Source organism: Acomys minous (genome assembly GCF_964271855.1).
Source record: "Acomys minous genome assembly, chromosome: 10".
NCBI classification, from domain to species: domain Eukaryota; kingdom Metazoa; phylum Chordata; class Mammalia; order Rodentia; family Muridae; genus Acomys; species Acomys minous.
Window position 1 is genome coordinate 106,000,468 of NC_140491.1, and position 15,284 is coordinate 106,015,751.

Below are 15,284 nucleotides of genomic sequence, written 5' to 3' on the forward strand. Positions count from 1 at the left end.
CACAGTAGACAAGCAGCTGTTACACAGTGCCATTCCTGTGTGCAGCTGAGTTTAGACTAGCAGGAGCCCCCCCAGTGAGAGGGAGGAAAAGATAAGGAAGCAGGCCTTAGAGACGCGGAAGGGTTATGGCTTTAGATACATTCTTGTTTGGCCATATTGAACTATACAAGCAACACCTAACACAGAGCCAGCCATAAGTGAACTGTATCACGTTTCCTGTGGTTGCGTATTTGTTTCCATTGCATTTAATCAGGATATTAGAAACATTGTTTTAAAAATACTATTTCCTTACTGAAATATAAGCAAGAATTAACCCGTTAGCTTAGAAGACATTCTAGCTGTGCCTTTTTTTCTTTCCACATATTACTGATTATATCACTAGGAATTTGCCTTCTGTTTATTAGACTGTTAAGTGAAATCAGTGCAACATAAAATGTGTTAGTCACTTAATGTTGCACACTGAAAGATTATTTTAAAAAGATACTTGGGATTGGGGACATTGATGGTAAAAATTTAACCAGAAGATGGCAGTGATGAGCCTCCTAATACCTCCTGCTACGGTAATCAAAAAGTTTTCCAAATGTCATAGCATGAAATGTGCATGTTTAACTGCTGTTTCATAGTGTTGAGACAGTGGAGAAAAAAAGGTGCTATTGTTTTATATACTGTGAAGAATGTATGTTTTTCTCTAAGAAGGGATTAAGAATATTTTGGGTGTCTGTATCTTTGTCTGTACGTTCAGTTTTTTCTGAGTACTGGGGTAAGGAAGTTACCATACATGTTGCCATGTGTAATTTGCATGTGTCGCCTTTTGTTATGCATCGTGTCTAGAGCATGCTGTTTATGGCCTGTTTGCATTTTCCATCCAAATTGCTAGAAACTAATGAACATTTTAAAGGAGCCATTCCTTTAGCTGTATCATTTCTCTAAACTACCTCTTTTCAGTAGAGAGAAATGTATTCATTTTAAATACTGATTTTTTTTTTTGAGGCACCAGGGATCAAACCCAGGGCCTTGCACTTGCTATACAGGTCCTGAGCTACATCCCCAGCCCTAAAATTGTTTGAAAGAAAAAAAAAATTAGACAAAGGTTTAAAATTTTAAAACAGCTCTTGGAAACCAGAGATTAAATTACTTGAAGCATATTTCAAAGTTTTAATTTTGGCACTGTACTCAGTTAACCCTTTTGGCACTGTACTCAGTTAACCCATAAAAATGATGTTTTATAGGAGTGACACTAAAAAGGGGAGGGGGAATGTTCTCCTTTGAAATTAGTGGCCGCTTTGATGATGTACAAGGTGAAGCTACATCTTTCCATTGTCTTATCTTAAGAACACAGAGAGCCTGACTGCATCTTGCCAGAGGAGTTGCATGAGTCTTCAGCATGGTTGTTAATCTTGTCTTTTCCCCTTTCTTCCTACTGTTCATTTTCACCCTTGTATTTTTGTTGTCTGGTTTGTCATTATTTTTCCCTTTTTTTGTTTATTATTTCATGTTAAATTATTTTTGAAACGCCATAAGCTGAGCCACCTCTCCGTGTAGTAACAGCGGATACCTGTCTATTTCACTATTTAGTCCCTCCGCCTATGTCTCCATCCTCCAAATCGGTGAGCACGCCAAGTGAAGCTGGAAGCCAAGATTCTGGGGATGGCGCCGTGGGATCTAGGTATGTAATTCTCTCTTAATATCTTAATGATAGAATAGAATGCATTCAGTGCCAAATGCTGTCAGTGCTTTATAGGGAGCCTAAATATTTATGTTGACTTATTGCTTACAGCACAGAAATTCTCTGTTGTAAATTGGGTTAAATTTTTGCAGCAGTATTTTAGCTGTCGCATGTTAGTAGTAAATAGTTTAAGTAGTTAAGTGGTTTCTATGATAATTTATATTTAAAAAAGAGGTGTTTATGAATTTAAATTTGTTCTGTTTAAACAAATGTACCAGTTACTTTGTGAATGCTCTGACTTCGAATAGTGTAAAATATCTTTGTTGTGCTTAATTCTCCACTTGATGATGGAGCATTGAAACAATTCAGTTAAGCAGCCTAGTTCTCTTCTGTTAAGTAGCTAATTCTGCCAAATAAGATTTTTTAAAAAATCGTAACACAAAGTATCAGACCTGGAAAGATGGCCTCTTGCAGCAGACCTGGTGAGGTTCCCAGCACTCATGTCTCTCAGCCCACAGCCCTCTGTAACTTTAGTTACATGGTATCTCCTGACCTCTGTAGGCACTGCACACACACTGTGCACATACAGACAAGCATGGTGCACACACATACACATATACCAATAAAACTATAAATAATGTATAAAGTGTCAGTGCTAAGGAAGTACTGCCAAGAAAATACTGGGTTACCTGCAAGTTTCACTGAGCTCATGTCCGCCTCATAAGCTGTATTCCATGTTTGTTTTAGGATGCTGCATATATGTTGAAACTTGCTTTGCAGAAATTCAGTAATATATCCTCTTTTTCTAAAAGCCACATTGGGGACCAGTTCTTCCCGTGTCCTACTTGTACATAGCAGTAGGCATGTTTTTATTACCAGCAGCCCCATCACTACAGCTGAAAGGAGAGTAAACACAATGGGTCAATCCACAGCTGATTCAGAGTCCTCATGTGCAGCTAAGAAGTTAGGTATCCTGCCCAGGAAAATGTCTTAGCCTCATCTTAAAGGCTGGCTTATAGCTCAGTGACCAGGGCGTAGCTAGCATGTGCAAGGCCCTAGCTCTTGATCCCGAGCACTACAAGAGAAAACAGTTATTAAGATTTCTGTTTTATTTTTCCCTTCTGCATATGTGTGCATGTGCCTTATTAAAGATACAAATAGACAATAAAATCTGATAGAGAAAACAAACAAACAAAAACCCAGAAACAAACCCTGCAAATAAAAGGAATTGGATGGCCGAAAAAAAAATCAATGCTATATTCTGCTCTAAAATAATCAAATTATCACTAACAATTAAAAGGTACAGCAGTAGGCTGAAGAGGTGGCTCAGCAGCTAAGAGCGTGCATTGTTCTTGCTGAGGACCTGGATGTGGTGCCCAGCATCCACACAGAGGCTCACAACCAGCTCTAATTGTAGTTCCAGAGAATCTGCTGCCTTCTGACCTCTGCGGTATCAGGCACACATGCACTGGACAGACATAGATGCAAGCTAGCATTCATATATGTAAAGATAAAATCTAAAAAATAAAAGTACAGAAAGCTTGCCAGCTTGAAGCTGAAATGTGCTTTCCAAAAATGACAAATCTAGCAATGCTGTTGTTGCAGGTAAACAATAACTCCTATTTAAGGGGGGAAAAAAACCCCTTTCTTTTGACAAGTAATAGTACTCCTAAAATATATATTGTGAAGATGGTTTAATCTAAATTAATTTTTAAGACCAAAGTTATATTGTTTATGTTTCTAGGCTTTAAGGTTTTTTGTTTGTTTGTTTTTAAGATTTATTTATTATATATACAGTGTTCTGTCTGCTTGTATGCCTGCATGCCAGAAGAGGGCACCAGATCTCAGTAGAGATGGTTGTGAGCCACCATGTGGGTGCTGGGAATTGAACTCAGGACTTTTGGAAGAGCAAATGGTACTCTAACCTCTGAGCCATCTCTCCAGCCCCACTTTTTGTTGTTGTTTTTAAAATAGGGTCTAATTGTGTAGCCTAGGTGGCTTGGAATTTGCTCTGTAGACCAGGCTGGCTTCAAACTCAGAGATTCAAATATTTCTGTCTCCTAGTGCTAGGCTAAAAGGTGTGTGCCACCATGTATGACACATCCACATTATTTTATGCAAACTTGTCAATATTCCTTTAAATATTTAATATTTAGATATTTTCAAGTAAAAAGTGTTTTTCTCTTCTATAACCAACATTGTAACAGTGAAAATCTTTCTCAACGTAAGTTATTATATTTACTAAATTTCTTAGTATTGCATATTATCTTTATGTAAATAATCTATAGTTTATGAGCTCATTGTATCTCATTCAAATAGGAATAGAGGGATTATTTTAAAGCATTGTCAGTAAGTTTGTTTTTAAGAGTACTATGAAACACTTTATTTGTGTGTAGAGCAGATAGATATTCATTAAATTGCCAGCTTTTAAATTCTGTGATTACCACATAAAATAGATTTTTTGCTTTCACAGACTGCCACTCCAGTAATTGTATCATGAGCTTAAAGATGCATTTTCAAAACACTCAAAGGAGATTTTACTATCTTATGCTTACTGTAAAATGTATTTTATGACTTTCTGTAAAATAAGAAAATAAGTAACTTGATGATTTTAAGTGTTTGCTCTTATTAGAGAAAGTAAACAGTTTTTATCTAAGTGTAACAGGAAAGAAAAGAACTTTCAGACTTTAATTCAGAGTGTCCTGTGAAAGCACTGACTCACCTGCAAATAACTTTCAAGAAGGCTAAGTTTGTTCATTTTACACATACAAATAGAAATCTGAATTTTGTTGAGTCATCTCCAAGTTCCATAATGAGAAGAAAATTTGTAGATGCTTAAAACAGCAGTAAAATAATGCATTTTAAAATACATTGTATTTAAATAGAATACTCAGATCTGAAAGTAAAACGAAATGAGCTCATATGGAGCAGAAATGATCTTGAAAGAGTGAGAACAAATGTCACAGGAAATGTCTGAAGATGTGTTAGATGGACCTGTACACTCAGCTGCATTTTTTGGCCAGGATGGTCTAAGATTAGTCCACACAAGGAACAGGGAAAAGATAGAGTTGGCTTACAAGATAGGATGCTGTCAGATAACTCTTTAGATGATCAAGATTTCTGCTGGTACTGCTGATAATTTATGAGTAACTGTAAAAAGACGAGCTGCTCAGTTTTGCGTGGTGGAAGCTGTATTGCATCATCTCTACTTACTTTCTCAATCACTTCTGCGCTAAATTTAAGTGATAGTTATTCGATTAGGTAATCCATGCTTATTCATTTCCTTTTTCTACTTTTGATCAGTCTATTTCTAAGAATTAGGATTGTACTTTATGTGCCTAAAGAACCTTTTAATGTATAGAACCACACATTTTGAATGATGTATTTTTTAGTACTGGCCATATTCCGAAATGAAGTTTTGCTCAACCTTAGACTAAAATGACAACCTCAACAAGGAAGTTTATGTCCCTGGTCAGCTAGCGCCCTTGTGTGATGTAACGGCTGTTGACAGAGCATTCCGTGGAGACCGTCTCATCAAACCGCTGTGGCTTAACAAAGCTTCAGTGTGTTGCTGTTCATTGCTCAGTACAGAGTAGGTCCTCACTGGGCCCTCTGTTCTTCATTGTATGTATACAACCCTGTTTAAATCCCAAGATCCTTCCACAGAAGAGGAGGAAGGGTTTCATTTATTTTATCTAATCGGTTTTTATTGATAAATAATGCAGGCAAGCTGAGAAATCATTTGTCATATTAAATATTATAGAACTAAAACTAGTTGTATGTTCTATAATGTGAGAAGCAAAACTGTCCCACAAAACGCTAGGACTGAATGTGTGTCTACCCTGAGCCTTTCATATGGAACAGTGATGCTAACATGCAAGAAGGCCTGTGCTCGTAATGACTGGATTTAGCTTAGGTGGAAAAGATCAGATACAAGCTGTTTACCCACTAGGCAATGATAAAACATCACTATTTATTTAGGATTGAGCATTTTCCAAAAGCTAGGTAAATTCTTTTGAAAGGAATTTTTTCCCCTAGAGACAGAAGTCTTTGGCTCTTTTCTAAAGCAGTGACATGAAAGCCCAAGGCAGTGTTTAACCCATGACTTACAGCAAGGTCACAGTTTAGAAATGTTAGCTATTTTGTATCCCAGTGGGAAAGTCTTGGTTTTCTTACCAAAAGGCTTATGTGTTGACTCATTTCCGTTACCAGTATGGCAATTTCCTGCACACATGTAAAGCTTTGGGCAAGATTAGAATATGCTAACTGTTTTTACTAATCTTTTTTTTTTTCCAATTAGGAATCTTAAACCTTTTAACTCTTTCATAGCCACTTTGTTTATCATCCATAAATATGTATACTTGGTTTGTATGCTTTAGCTGTTTGTGTCCCCTTTTGTATTATACTAGTTTCCCACATTCTGAAAATGTACTGAATTATGCTGTTGTGTATCTGCATCTTTAACACTTGGTGCTTATTGTGTACACTGGAACACGGGAGTTAGACCTGGTGTTGGGGTTTGCTCTGGTCTTACTAACCAGCACTTGTAGTGCTTCGTTACAGTAAGTAGTACGTTAGCGCTGGCTGTTTATAGAATGCATTTGCTTGACTAACTTCTGACCTTTTTTACTAATGCTCCATGGTTGTCCTACAACCACTTAGGACGCTGCACTGGGATACAGATCCATCCGTCCTTCAGCTTCACTCAGATTCCGATTTGGGGTATTGCATAGATTTATTATCTTCCCTCTTTAATAATTAACTTGCTTCTTTGCGAAACTGTCCTAATCTTACTTTGCATAAGTTTCTAAAATTGTGTCTAGTTAAGACAAGAGTTGTATTTTACTGTGGCACTTCATTTATCCTTTTCTAATTAGTGAAGGAAATAGTCTTCATATGTGATTTTCTAGGTACCATAAGTTTGCCTGCTTAAATGGCAAAATTCTTTGTTATTTCCATTTTTGATACACTTTTCTAAAATACACTAAACATTTTTCAGATTTAAATACATATATACATACACACACACACTATTTTTAATTGACCCTTTTCTGAGTTATTTTATATGAAAATTAATTTTTCTACAATAAAATTAATCACTGAGTTTAAAGTCCTGGAAGGAACAAAGTATGTTAGTCTCTATACTATGGCCCTGAATTTCTGTTTATTTGTTGCATCACTTGTTCATTCATTCAATCTAGGCTCCAATACAAATTAAAAGTATTTGCTGTGGTTATTGTTTATGACTAAGGTAGCTCCTCTCCATTGGTAGTTTGCAGCTCCTGAGACATGCAGTCATATACCTGAGCACCTGAAGCAAGAATAAATAAGCCTTAGGTTACATATAGGAAAAAAATCTCTGAGCTTCTTGTCCATCAGCTTCAGGACCGCTCGCTCTCTGGCCACACCAAGTCTTCTCCCTCCCCTCTCGCCTTTCCCATTGGTTTCTTGCTTTCAGTAAATGTAGCGTTTGGAGAAGTGAGATATTACCTACCTCTTCTACAAATCTTAGAATTAAAAAATATATACTTCTCTTTTACTATTAGGTTTTTTGAACTTTCAGGTTAGTAATTTGCTCCTAGAGCTGTTAGCCTGCCCTCTCTCTTTTTTTCCCTAGGTAAGCAAATAATTTACCTGATGGTCGGCATCTTAAAAATTAAGAGTATGAAGTTATTACTTCAAACTTTATTCTTAGACTACTCTAGATTGCTTCAAGTCTCCTTAAATTTTACCATTTAATTATTTGATGGTACTTTTCCCCCTAAGGCTAAGCTATTCCTGAGGTAGAGAACATATTAACAATGTTCTATGGCTCACATGTAGTGCTTTAGAGCAAGAATTGTTTTGTTTTTAATTATGCTTTTCCTCTTTCAAGATAGTGTCTCGTGTAGCCCAGGCTGGCCTCAGACTGCTGAATCCTATGTGCATGTCTCCCAGGTGCTGGGACTGCAGATGTGCACCACCATGCCTGGCTCAGAAACTAATTTTTCCAGTGTATTAAATTTATTCCACTTTTTTCATAAAGAATCTAATATAGTTGTTAAATAAAATGGGAACATGTTTACTATGTATTAACAGTGACATAAAACAGTGTTTATGAAACACGGGAGACATTTATTGCAGATACTAGGGAAGTTGTAACAACATCGATATTGGATGTCCTCTCAAGAGATTTTTATCATTGAGGACTTTTGGCAGGGTGGAAGCATACTTTAGCTTATAATTTAAATACCGAATAATCAAGCGAAAATCCCTGGAATAACTAATAAGAGGTATTTTTCTCTTGGTCTGTATTTCAACTCTCCTGTTATTTCTTCTATTTCCTAAAACCAGAAGTGGCTTCTGTAGTTTCATATGTTCAAGAAACTTGTGACTTTAGGCTTAGAATATTTCAACCTTGGTTTGTCCACTGTGAATGACAGACAATATTGACTATGTAGAAATTGAAAATAATTAAATAATTTATTTTAAAATCCATACCGATGTGATTCTGATGTCTACCAAATGTAAGAAATAGACAAAAGGCTTCTCTGGGCTGTGGAGATGGCTTGGGATAAAGACCCTTGCCGTGCAAGCCTGGCCCTCAGTGTGATCCCTGGAACCTACATGGAGGTGGGTAGAGAGAAATGACCCCACAGAGCTGCCCTCTCACCTACACACACACGTGCATGCACTTGCATGTGTACACACACGCATGCACACATACACACTCGCATGTGCACATACACACATACTTGCGAGTACACACACACACACACACATGCACGCGCGTGCACGCATGCACCACACATGGTCACACACACTATAAAAACTTATTTAAAGAAAAAAAGAAAAGGCTTTCAACAAAAACCTACTTTTCAGTCTTAAAGTCGGTGTCTGCTAATGGTAGTGGAACTAAACAAGGGCCGGGTGAGGTGCCGGCCTCTTGCAGAAGTCTGCAGTCATAATTGCTAGTTCTTACAACCTAGCAGCCCGTTCCCAAACGCCTGTCCACTCAGACTGCTACTACCCAGACTCTTGCCCTAAGAAATGACACTACTCAAACTTTGAAATGAAAAATAAGTACCCTGAGTGATTCAGAAATATCTTTTTTCTGTGCTACCTTTTAATCTTTTTGCTAAAGTAAAGCCAATTCATTGTTCACCTCACATTTCTCAAGTTAAGTGGGGTTTTAAATCTCAGTGCGAGGGGCAAATGAATATTCAATTCTTAATTTTTAAAAATAGCATGCTTGACATAATTTAAATTTATCATTTTTTTGTATTTAAAAGCATTTATATTTACTTATCTAGACGAGGACCTATTATTAAGCTTGGAATGGCCAAAATTACTCAAGTTGATTTTCCCCCTCGAGAAGTCGTCACATACACAAAGGAGACTCAGACCCCAGTTACAGCTCAACCCAAAGAAGGTGAGTGTCTGACCTTAACGTGGCTGCTGTTAGGACTGTTAGTGGGTAGATGCTGAGCTTTTTCTTCTTATCTCTTCTGTTTGATGTTTAGGGGGTGGGGGAGTGTGGTGTGTGCACACATGCGTGAACATGCCGGCCAGAGGAGGGTGAGGATCCTGCTCTGTCACTCTGCCTCATTGCCTGAAGACAGGCTCTGTCACCGAACCTGGACTATACTGGCAGCTAACAAGGCCCAGCTGACCTCCTGTTTCTGTCACTACAGGCGTACACACACACACACACACACACACACACACACACACACACACACACACACACACACGTGGGCCTGCTGGTTGGTTGGTTTGTTGCTTTTTAAAATGTGGATCCTGGGGATTTGAACTTAGATCCTCATACTTACCACAACAAGCACCTTACCCACTAGCCATCTTCCTAGCTTTGACATTTTCTTAGAGCCCCATTATAAGCTAACAGTGCTTCACAGTTTCTGTATTTATATACATATCTTTTTAAGTCACATTGTAATGAACTCACAAATTCAAAATACCACACAGCCAAGCTAAGATAGCTACTCAAACATTTACCCAGTGATTTTTCTACTATTTATTTAAGACTTTTAAAGCCTGGAGAAATGGCTCAACAGTTAAGAGCACTGGCTGCTCTTCTAGAGGATCCAGGTTCAATTCCCAGCATTCACATGGCTCCCTCCCACAGACCTGCATTCAAGCAGAATACCAATGCTCATAAAATAAAAATAAATAAGTAATTTAAAAGTTTTTACTTTCTGGCTTTTTATTGATTTAAATTTAAGTTCAGTCTTCAATTTGTCACTAATGTGTCCTTTTTTGAGACGTAGAAAAGCTTATGTTGTATTTCCATGTCAAGCATATTTTTTCCAAAAGAGATTGTGTGCCACTGTAAAGGAAGTACTTTTTTTCCTGTAGAATATAATGTATTCGGATAATACTGTTGTTATTGTTGAGAGCAATAAGCACAATCTTGGGCTGGGAATCTAGTGGACTCTAGAGGGCTTGCCTAGCACGTGTGAGGCCCAATTCCCAGGACACGGAAGCAAACAGCTGACCAGTGCAGACCTAATTCGTAAGCTTCCTCTTAGGACTTAAGGGCTGTGTTAATTATTGAGTAGCCTCTAATCTGGGTGAGTGCGAGGTCCTGGGATGTAAGGTGTGTGCCACCACTGCACGCCTTCAAGTGTCATTTGATAGCTAATGACTCAAGCACAAATAAATATGATAGTTTTTTTAACCAGCTAAACTAATGAATTTATGTTTCACATAAAAGAGACTTAAATAAGATTCTGAATATAAGCCTATAATCTCTTATGTAAAACCTTGGAGCCATATATATGCTGGGTCTTGTAACCACTCAGCCTTTAGGAAAGTGGTCAAGTATATTACCAGACATTAATACTCCAATGACATCTTAAAACACTGATGTTTCAGAAATAAGAGGTATAAGCATACCAAATGTGATAAGTAATAATTATAAATAGCTTTTCTTATGATCATGTCAGGTTAGCCACTATATATTTAAGATTTCGGAGCTGTTGACACTTTGGGAATTTTGTATAAGGCATTGTGGGACCGTTATAAATACTCTTCTAATAGTTGGTGTATACGGTGCATTTTCCCCTATTTATATATAGAAAATCAAGTGCTGGAATTTAGCCTAATGCTTCATTTATCTTTCAATTTTCAGTTAAAAATCTTCAGGTAAGTTGGGGCCCATAAGCTCTAGATAAAAATTAGGTTGGTTTCTGTTGTTGTTTTTCCCCAGTGTGGAATTTCTCAGGGCGAGGCCTTTAACATTACTGTTTTTGAGCTTTGCCAGCTTGGCCAAGAGCCTAGTAGTGTTTCCCGCTCTGATGCCTGTGTCTGGCGTGTGGTGGGCACTCACTGCAAACCTAAAGGGAGCACTCAGAGTTACCTACTTAGGAGAAGTCTTAGCTGTCTGGGATACTTAATTTCCTTGCTTTCTTTATGAAAGCAACTTCTAAGACATATTGTTTTCAAGTGTTAGTTAATTGTTGATGAAATTTGGATGAACTAACAGCTATGGTTAGTCCAGTACTTATTGAGTGTATCCTAATCACTTGTGTTCTTAGGTCCAAGTCCAGAAGCAGAAAGATTGTAGAGTCCACATCTAGGGGATCTGATGCTACTCTCTGGCTTCTGTGGGCGCGCGCGCGCGCACACACACACACACACACACACACACACACACACGCGCGCGCACATGCACAGACACACTATCACTAACAACAACAACAACAACAACAACCTCAAATATGGAACCTTAATTCTTATTTGTACACAAAGAAGCTAAAAATGAAAAAATAAAATAAAAAAGAGATCATTTCAAGGCTTACCATTTAGTAACTACAATTCCAAACCAAGTCTTAACTGGTTCTAAGATGGATTTTCTCTCTCATGTTGCCACGAAACAGCAAATTTGGTATATTTATGATAGCAGCCTACACTAAGTGGCTTTAAGTATTTTTTTTAAAAATTACATTCCAATACAGCTGTAGATAGTGAAATTTTATAAAACAATACCATCTCTTTTCTCAGTATATCTTAAAAATAAATATTACCCACAAGTGCCAAGTTTACTGGTTTGGAACTGTGATTTAACAGCCCTTGATTCAGGAGAGTGTGGCTTGGATAGCATGTTGGTGTGTCTGCAAAGGAATGTGTCATTTTTCTGGTGCTCTCCGAGAGTGAGTAAGCACCTCAGCCTACCCCTGATGATAGAGCGGAGGGAATTGTTCTTTACTGACAGAAATGCAAGTGGCAAGATGGGTGGACGGAGCCCATCCACTCCACCGACCTTTAAACTTTTTTATGTAGACTAGATTTAGAGGTTCATTTTATAAAGGTCTGTTTGCTCACTTACAGTCTAGCAAGTGTTCATTGGGTTTACTGAATGTCTGTCGTGTGTATCTGAAGGCACTGGATGACCTTTTCCTTGCTTTTGTGGTTACTTATGGAGTATCCAGGCGGAGAAGGAGAAGCGTATGCTCACTCATACCATGAAGCCATCCTTAACCTTCACAACTACCTACAAAAATTAGATAATTTGGGGTTTTTTTTATGTCATTACAATTAATTTAATGACATTAAACTTTGCCCCCATGTTGTAGAAATTTTAGAGGTAAGAGGGGGAAAAAAAAGACACTGAATAAGATTTTTATAATTGTAAACACTCTGTGCTTAAGTCCATTCATTGCTTAACTCAGGGCTCCTCAGACTCAGTCCAGATGGTTGTTATTTAACAGTCACTTAAGGAGCTGCGGTGGGGTTTTTGGTTGCATGTTTGCCTCACATTCATGAAACACTGGGTTCAAGCCCCAGCACTGCCATTTTTTAAGATTGTAATTATCTGAGAGAGAGAAAAAAATTCACCATGAAAAAAAGAATTGGAGTCTCCCAACCAGAGTGTAACAGTAAATTCAGAAGGCAGTGTAATAATCAGTGCAGGAGTCATGTGAGTGAGTGAAAATTGGTCTGCAGCCTTACCAATCTTCCTTTTATTTAAATGGCTAAACTATCCTTTTAAAAGGGAGTTCCATTTCTCTTTCTAGCTATCTTCTTACTGTCAAGTTTGCTCTGTGAGTTGGTGGTACTGTTTCTGAATCAAGGTACTTCAATGTCTTAAAGCGCCTACTGTGAATGAAATTGGCTAAGACCATGTGACCTCAGCCAATTCCCTTCTCTGCAGGTAAACAGCTTCCAGAAGGCCAGAGCGGGCCACAGGCACACTCCTCTCGCTCATTTTCTGCCTTTACCTTTTACAAGTTTTAACTCTTGAAAATAGCATGTTTTTTAGTCCATCTCTTTGATGTGGACTTTTGTTGTTGTTTGTTTTGTTTTTAATTATAAAAAGGACTTAAAGTAGGAAGAAATCCTAAAGGCTCTAGCCTAACTAGCTTGCTTACACCTTTGGAAACTGGCCCTGGGAAGTTAGTCAGTGAACCTAGGTCTGCGTGGGAGAAACACCAGGCTGATAGCAAAGCAGCCTGCCACGCCTCCACTCCACTCTGTATCTGGAGGGATTTCTGATCTATTGCTTATTGGTTTAGTGAACTGGATGTTAGTGTTGATTAGCATTTATAATATACAGAAGATTGTTATATGTAAGCAACTTGTAATCTTTTGTTGTATAATCTTATTATCTAGCATCTACCCTTCCCACTTTGTAGACAAACTTGTAGACCTTCTAGTAAATAATATAGTATTAGCCTTATCTAAACTGAAGTTTTAAAAGGCTCCAAAATAAGATATATATTTAACAAATTGGTTTTAACTTTTAATATGTGAGAATATAAGTAGAACCAAACATTCTATCATTTGTTCCTAATTTTGAACTGAAGAATTTAAATCTGAATAAAACTATGGCCCAGGGGAAAATGTAATATTTAGTAAGATCACAGATAACTCATTACTAGTGATACCAATACAACCAAAATAAAATCCAAATTTCCTGCTTACAAAAGATATGTTAAGGGGCTGGAGAGATTGGTGGTTAAGAGCAATGGTTGCTCTCCTAAAGGACTCGAGTTTGATTTACAGCACATCATGTGAGCACAACTGTCTGTAGCCCCAGTCCTAGCAGGCCACACTATCGCTGGCCTCTGTGTGTACTGCACATACATACGTGGGGCACAGACATATGTGCAGGGAAAACAATCACGCATATAAAATAAAGATTAAAAATAAAGACTCTGAAGCAAATTCCATATTAAAGTAGATGGCATATGCTATTATCCCTTTTTTATTTCCCCCTTAACATTATATCTAAATTCAAAATACTGGTGATTAAACTGTCAGCTCTGTTTCCCTTGTTGAAAATCCAAATTATTAAGCAAATACAAGTGATTCTATTCAAGATGTAAAAAAAAAAAAAAGCAAACCCAAGAAAAGAATGATTCTTATCAATACACTGATATAACTTCTCCTATTGAAGGTTGTCATAAATATTCATTTGATTTGAAAGTATAGGAAGATAGATTTATAGGGGTGGGCAGAGTGGCTCAGTGGATAAAGATTCTTGCTGCCTTCCAACCCTGATGGCTGACTTTGATCCCCAAGACACACATGGTGAGCTTAACTCCACAAGTCATCCTCTGACATTCACATGTGCATCATGGCACACATGGGCCCAAGCATGTGCCTGCCCACATAACACACACATTAGATAGATAGATAGATAGATAGATAGATAGATAGATAGATAGATAGATAGATAGATAGAGTTTAAGGTTATTTAGAAAATATTAAGGGAAAATCATCCCTCTCTGGTCTAGAATTTTAACTGCTGACGGGGAATTCACACTGCTAATAGATGTTTGCAGGGTTATACATCAGTTGAAGTTTTGTAAGTTGAATCATTTTTATGATCAGCAAATTCCCTGCTTTGTCAGGAATTTATGATAAGATATTAAATCATCTTAGATTAATAATGTACAGTTATATTTCCTGATCAGCAATGCACTATTGAAGAGATTTATCAACTTGATGCTGAAAATCACAAGAAATCTATATGCTGTGATGTTTGTTTATCATGTGCTTTCTAAGATATTGCATATTTCTGCTGAAATGAGGCTATTGTAGAATTATTCAAAAGTGTATCTGTGGTTTCTTAAACATATCCTAAGTGTGAGTGGCATGTAAATGAGAGAGCCTGTTCAGAAGACACCTTCCTTCAGTTGAACAGAGACCACCCATTTCACAGATGATTAACTGATCAATACACCGCTTTGCTGATTATTCTAGCAACCAGAATTTCACTCCTTGCTTTTGTCTCTAGGTGCAGCTTCACGTACAGAACAGTTTTTTTTTTCCATCTCACCAAAACGCATCAGTTTTGGTGTTAACTCGAAGTAAAAGCTCAGTGGTTCATTAAAGCTAGTTTTAGCACGCACTGACAGGAGATGCGTCCCCACCTCTCTGCACTCTGTACTCCTCAGCCTGTAACCTTAGCTTCTCTGTCAGGGAAAGCATGGAGTTAACCACTTAGCATGTAGTAATGAATATTCATCAGAACATTGATGTGGCATGGCAGCCTTCCTGCTCCCTTCCAGTCCTCCAGTTTTAAGTATTTAAGTAAGCTTATCATGTAACAAGAAGTATCCGAGACAGTCTTTACAACTCTGGTGCTGCATTTGGGGCCATATTAGTGGTCCTG

At 37.7% G+C, this 15,284-nt stretch overlaps 1 protein-coding gene across 3 annotated transcripts in view; it reads left to right on the forward strand.

Moving 5' to 3' along the window:
* DYNC1I2 (dynein cytoplasmic 1 intermediate chain 2) overlaps positions 1 to 15,284 on the forward strand; it is a 48,246-nt gene that overhangs the window by 13,796 nt on the left and 19,166 nt on the right. For 2 of the 3 annotated variants that reach the window (XM_084800077.1, XM_084800076.1), the window contains exons 4-6: positions 1,576 to 1,666; positions 6,329 to 6,388; positions 8,959 to 9,077. In XM_084800077.1, the coding sequence (XP_084656203.1) occupies positions 1,576 to 1,666; positions 6,329 to 6,388; positions 8,959 to 9,077 (270 nt within the window). The remainder of the gene's footprint in view (positions 1 to 1,575; positions 1,667 to 6,328; positions 6,389 to 8,958; positions 9,078 to 15,284) is intronic. The other variant, XM_084800078.1, reaches the window with a different exon arrangement.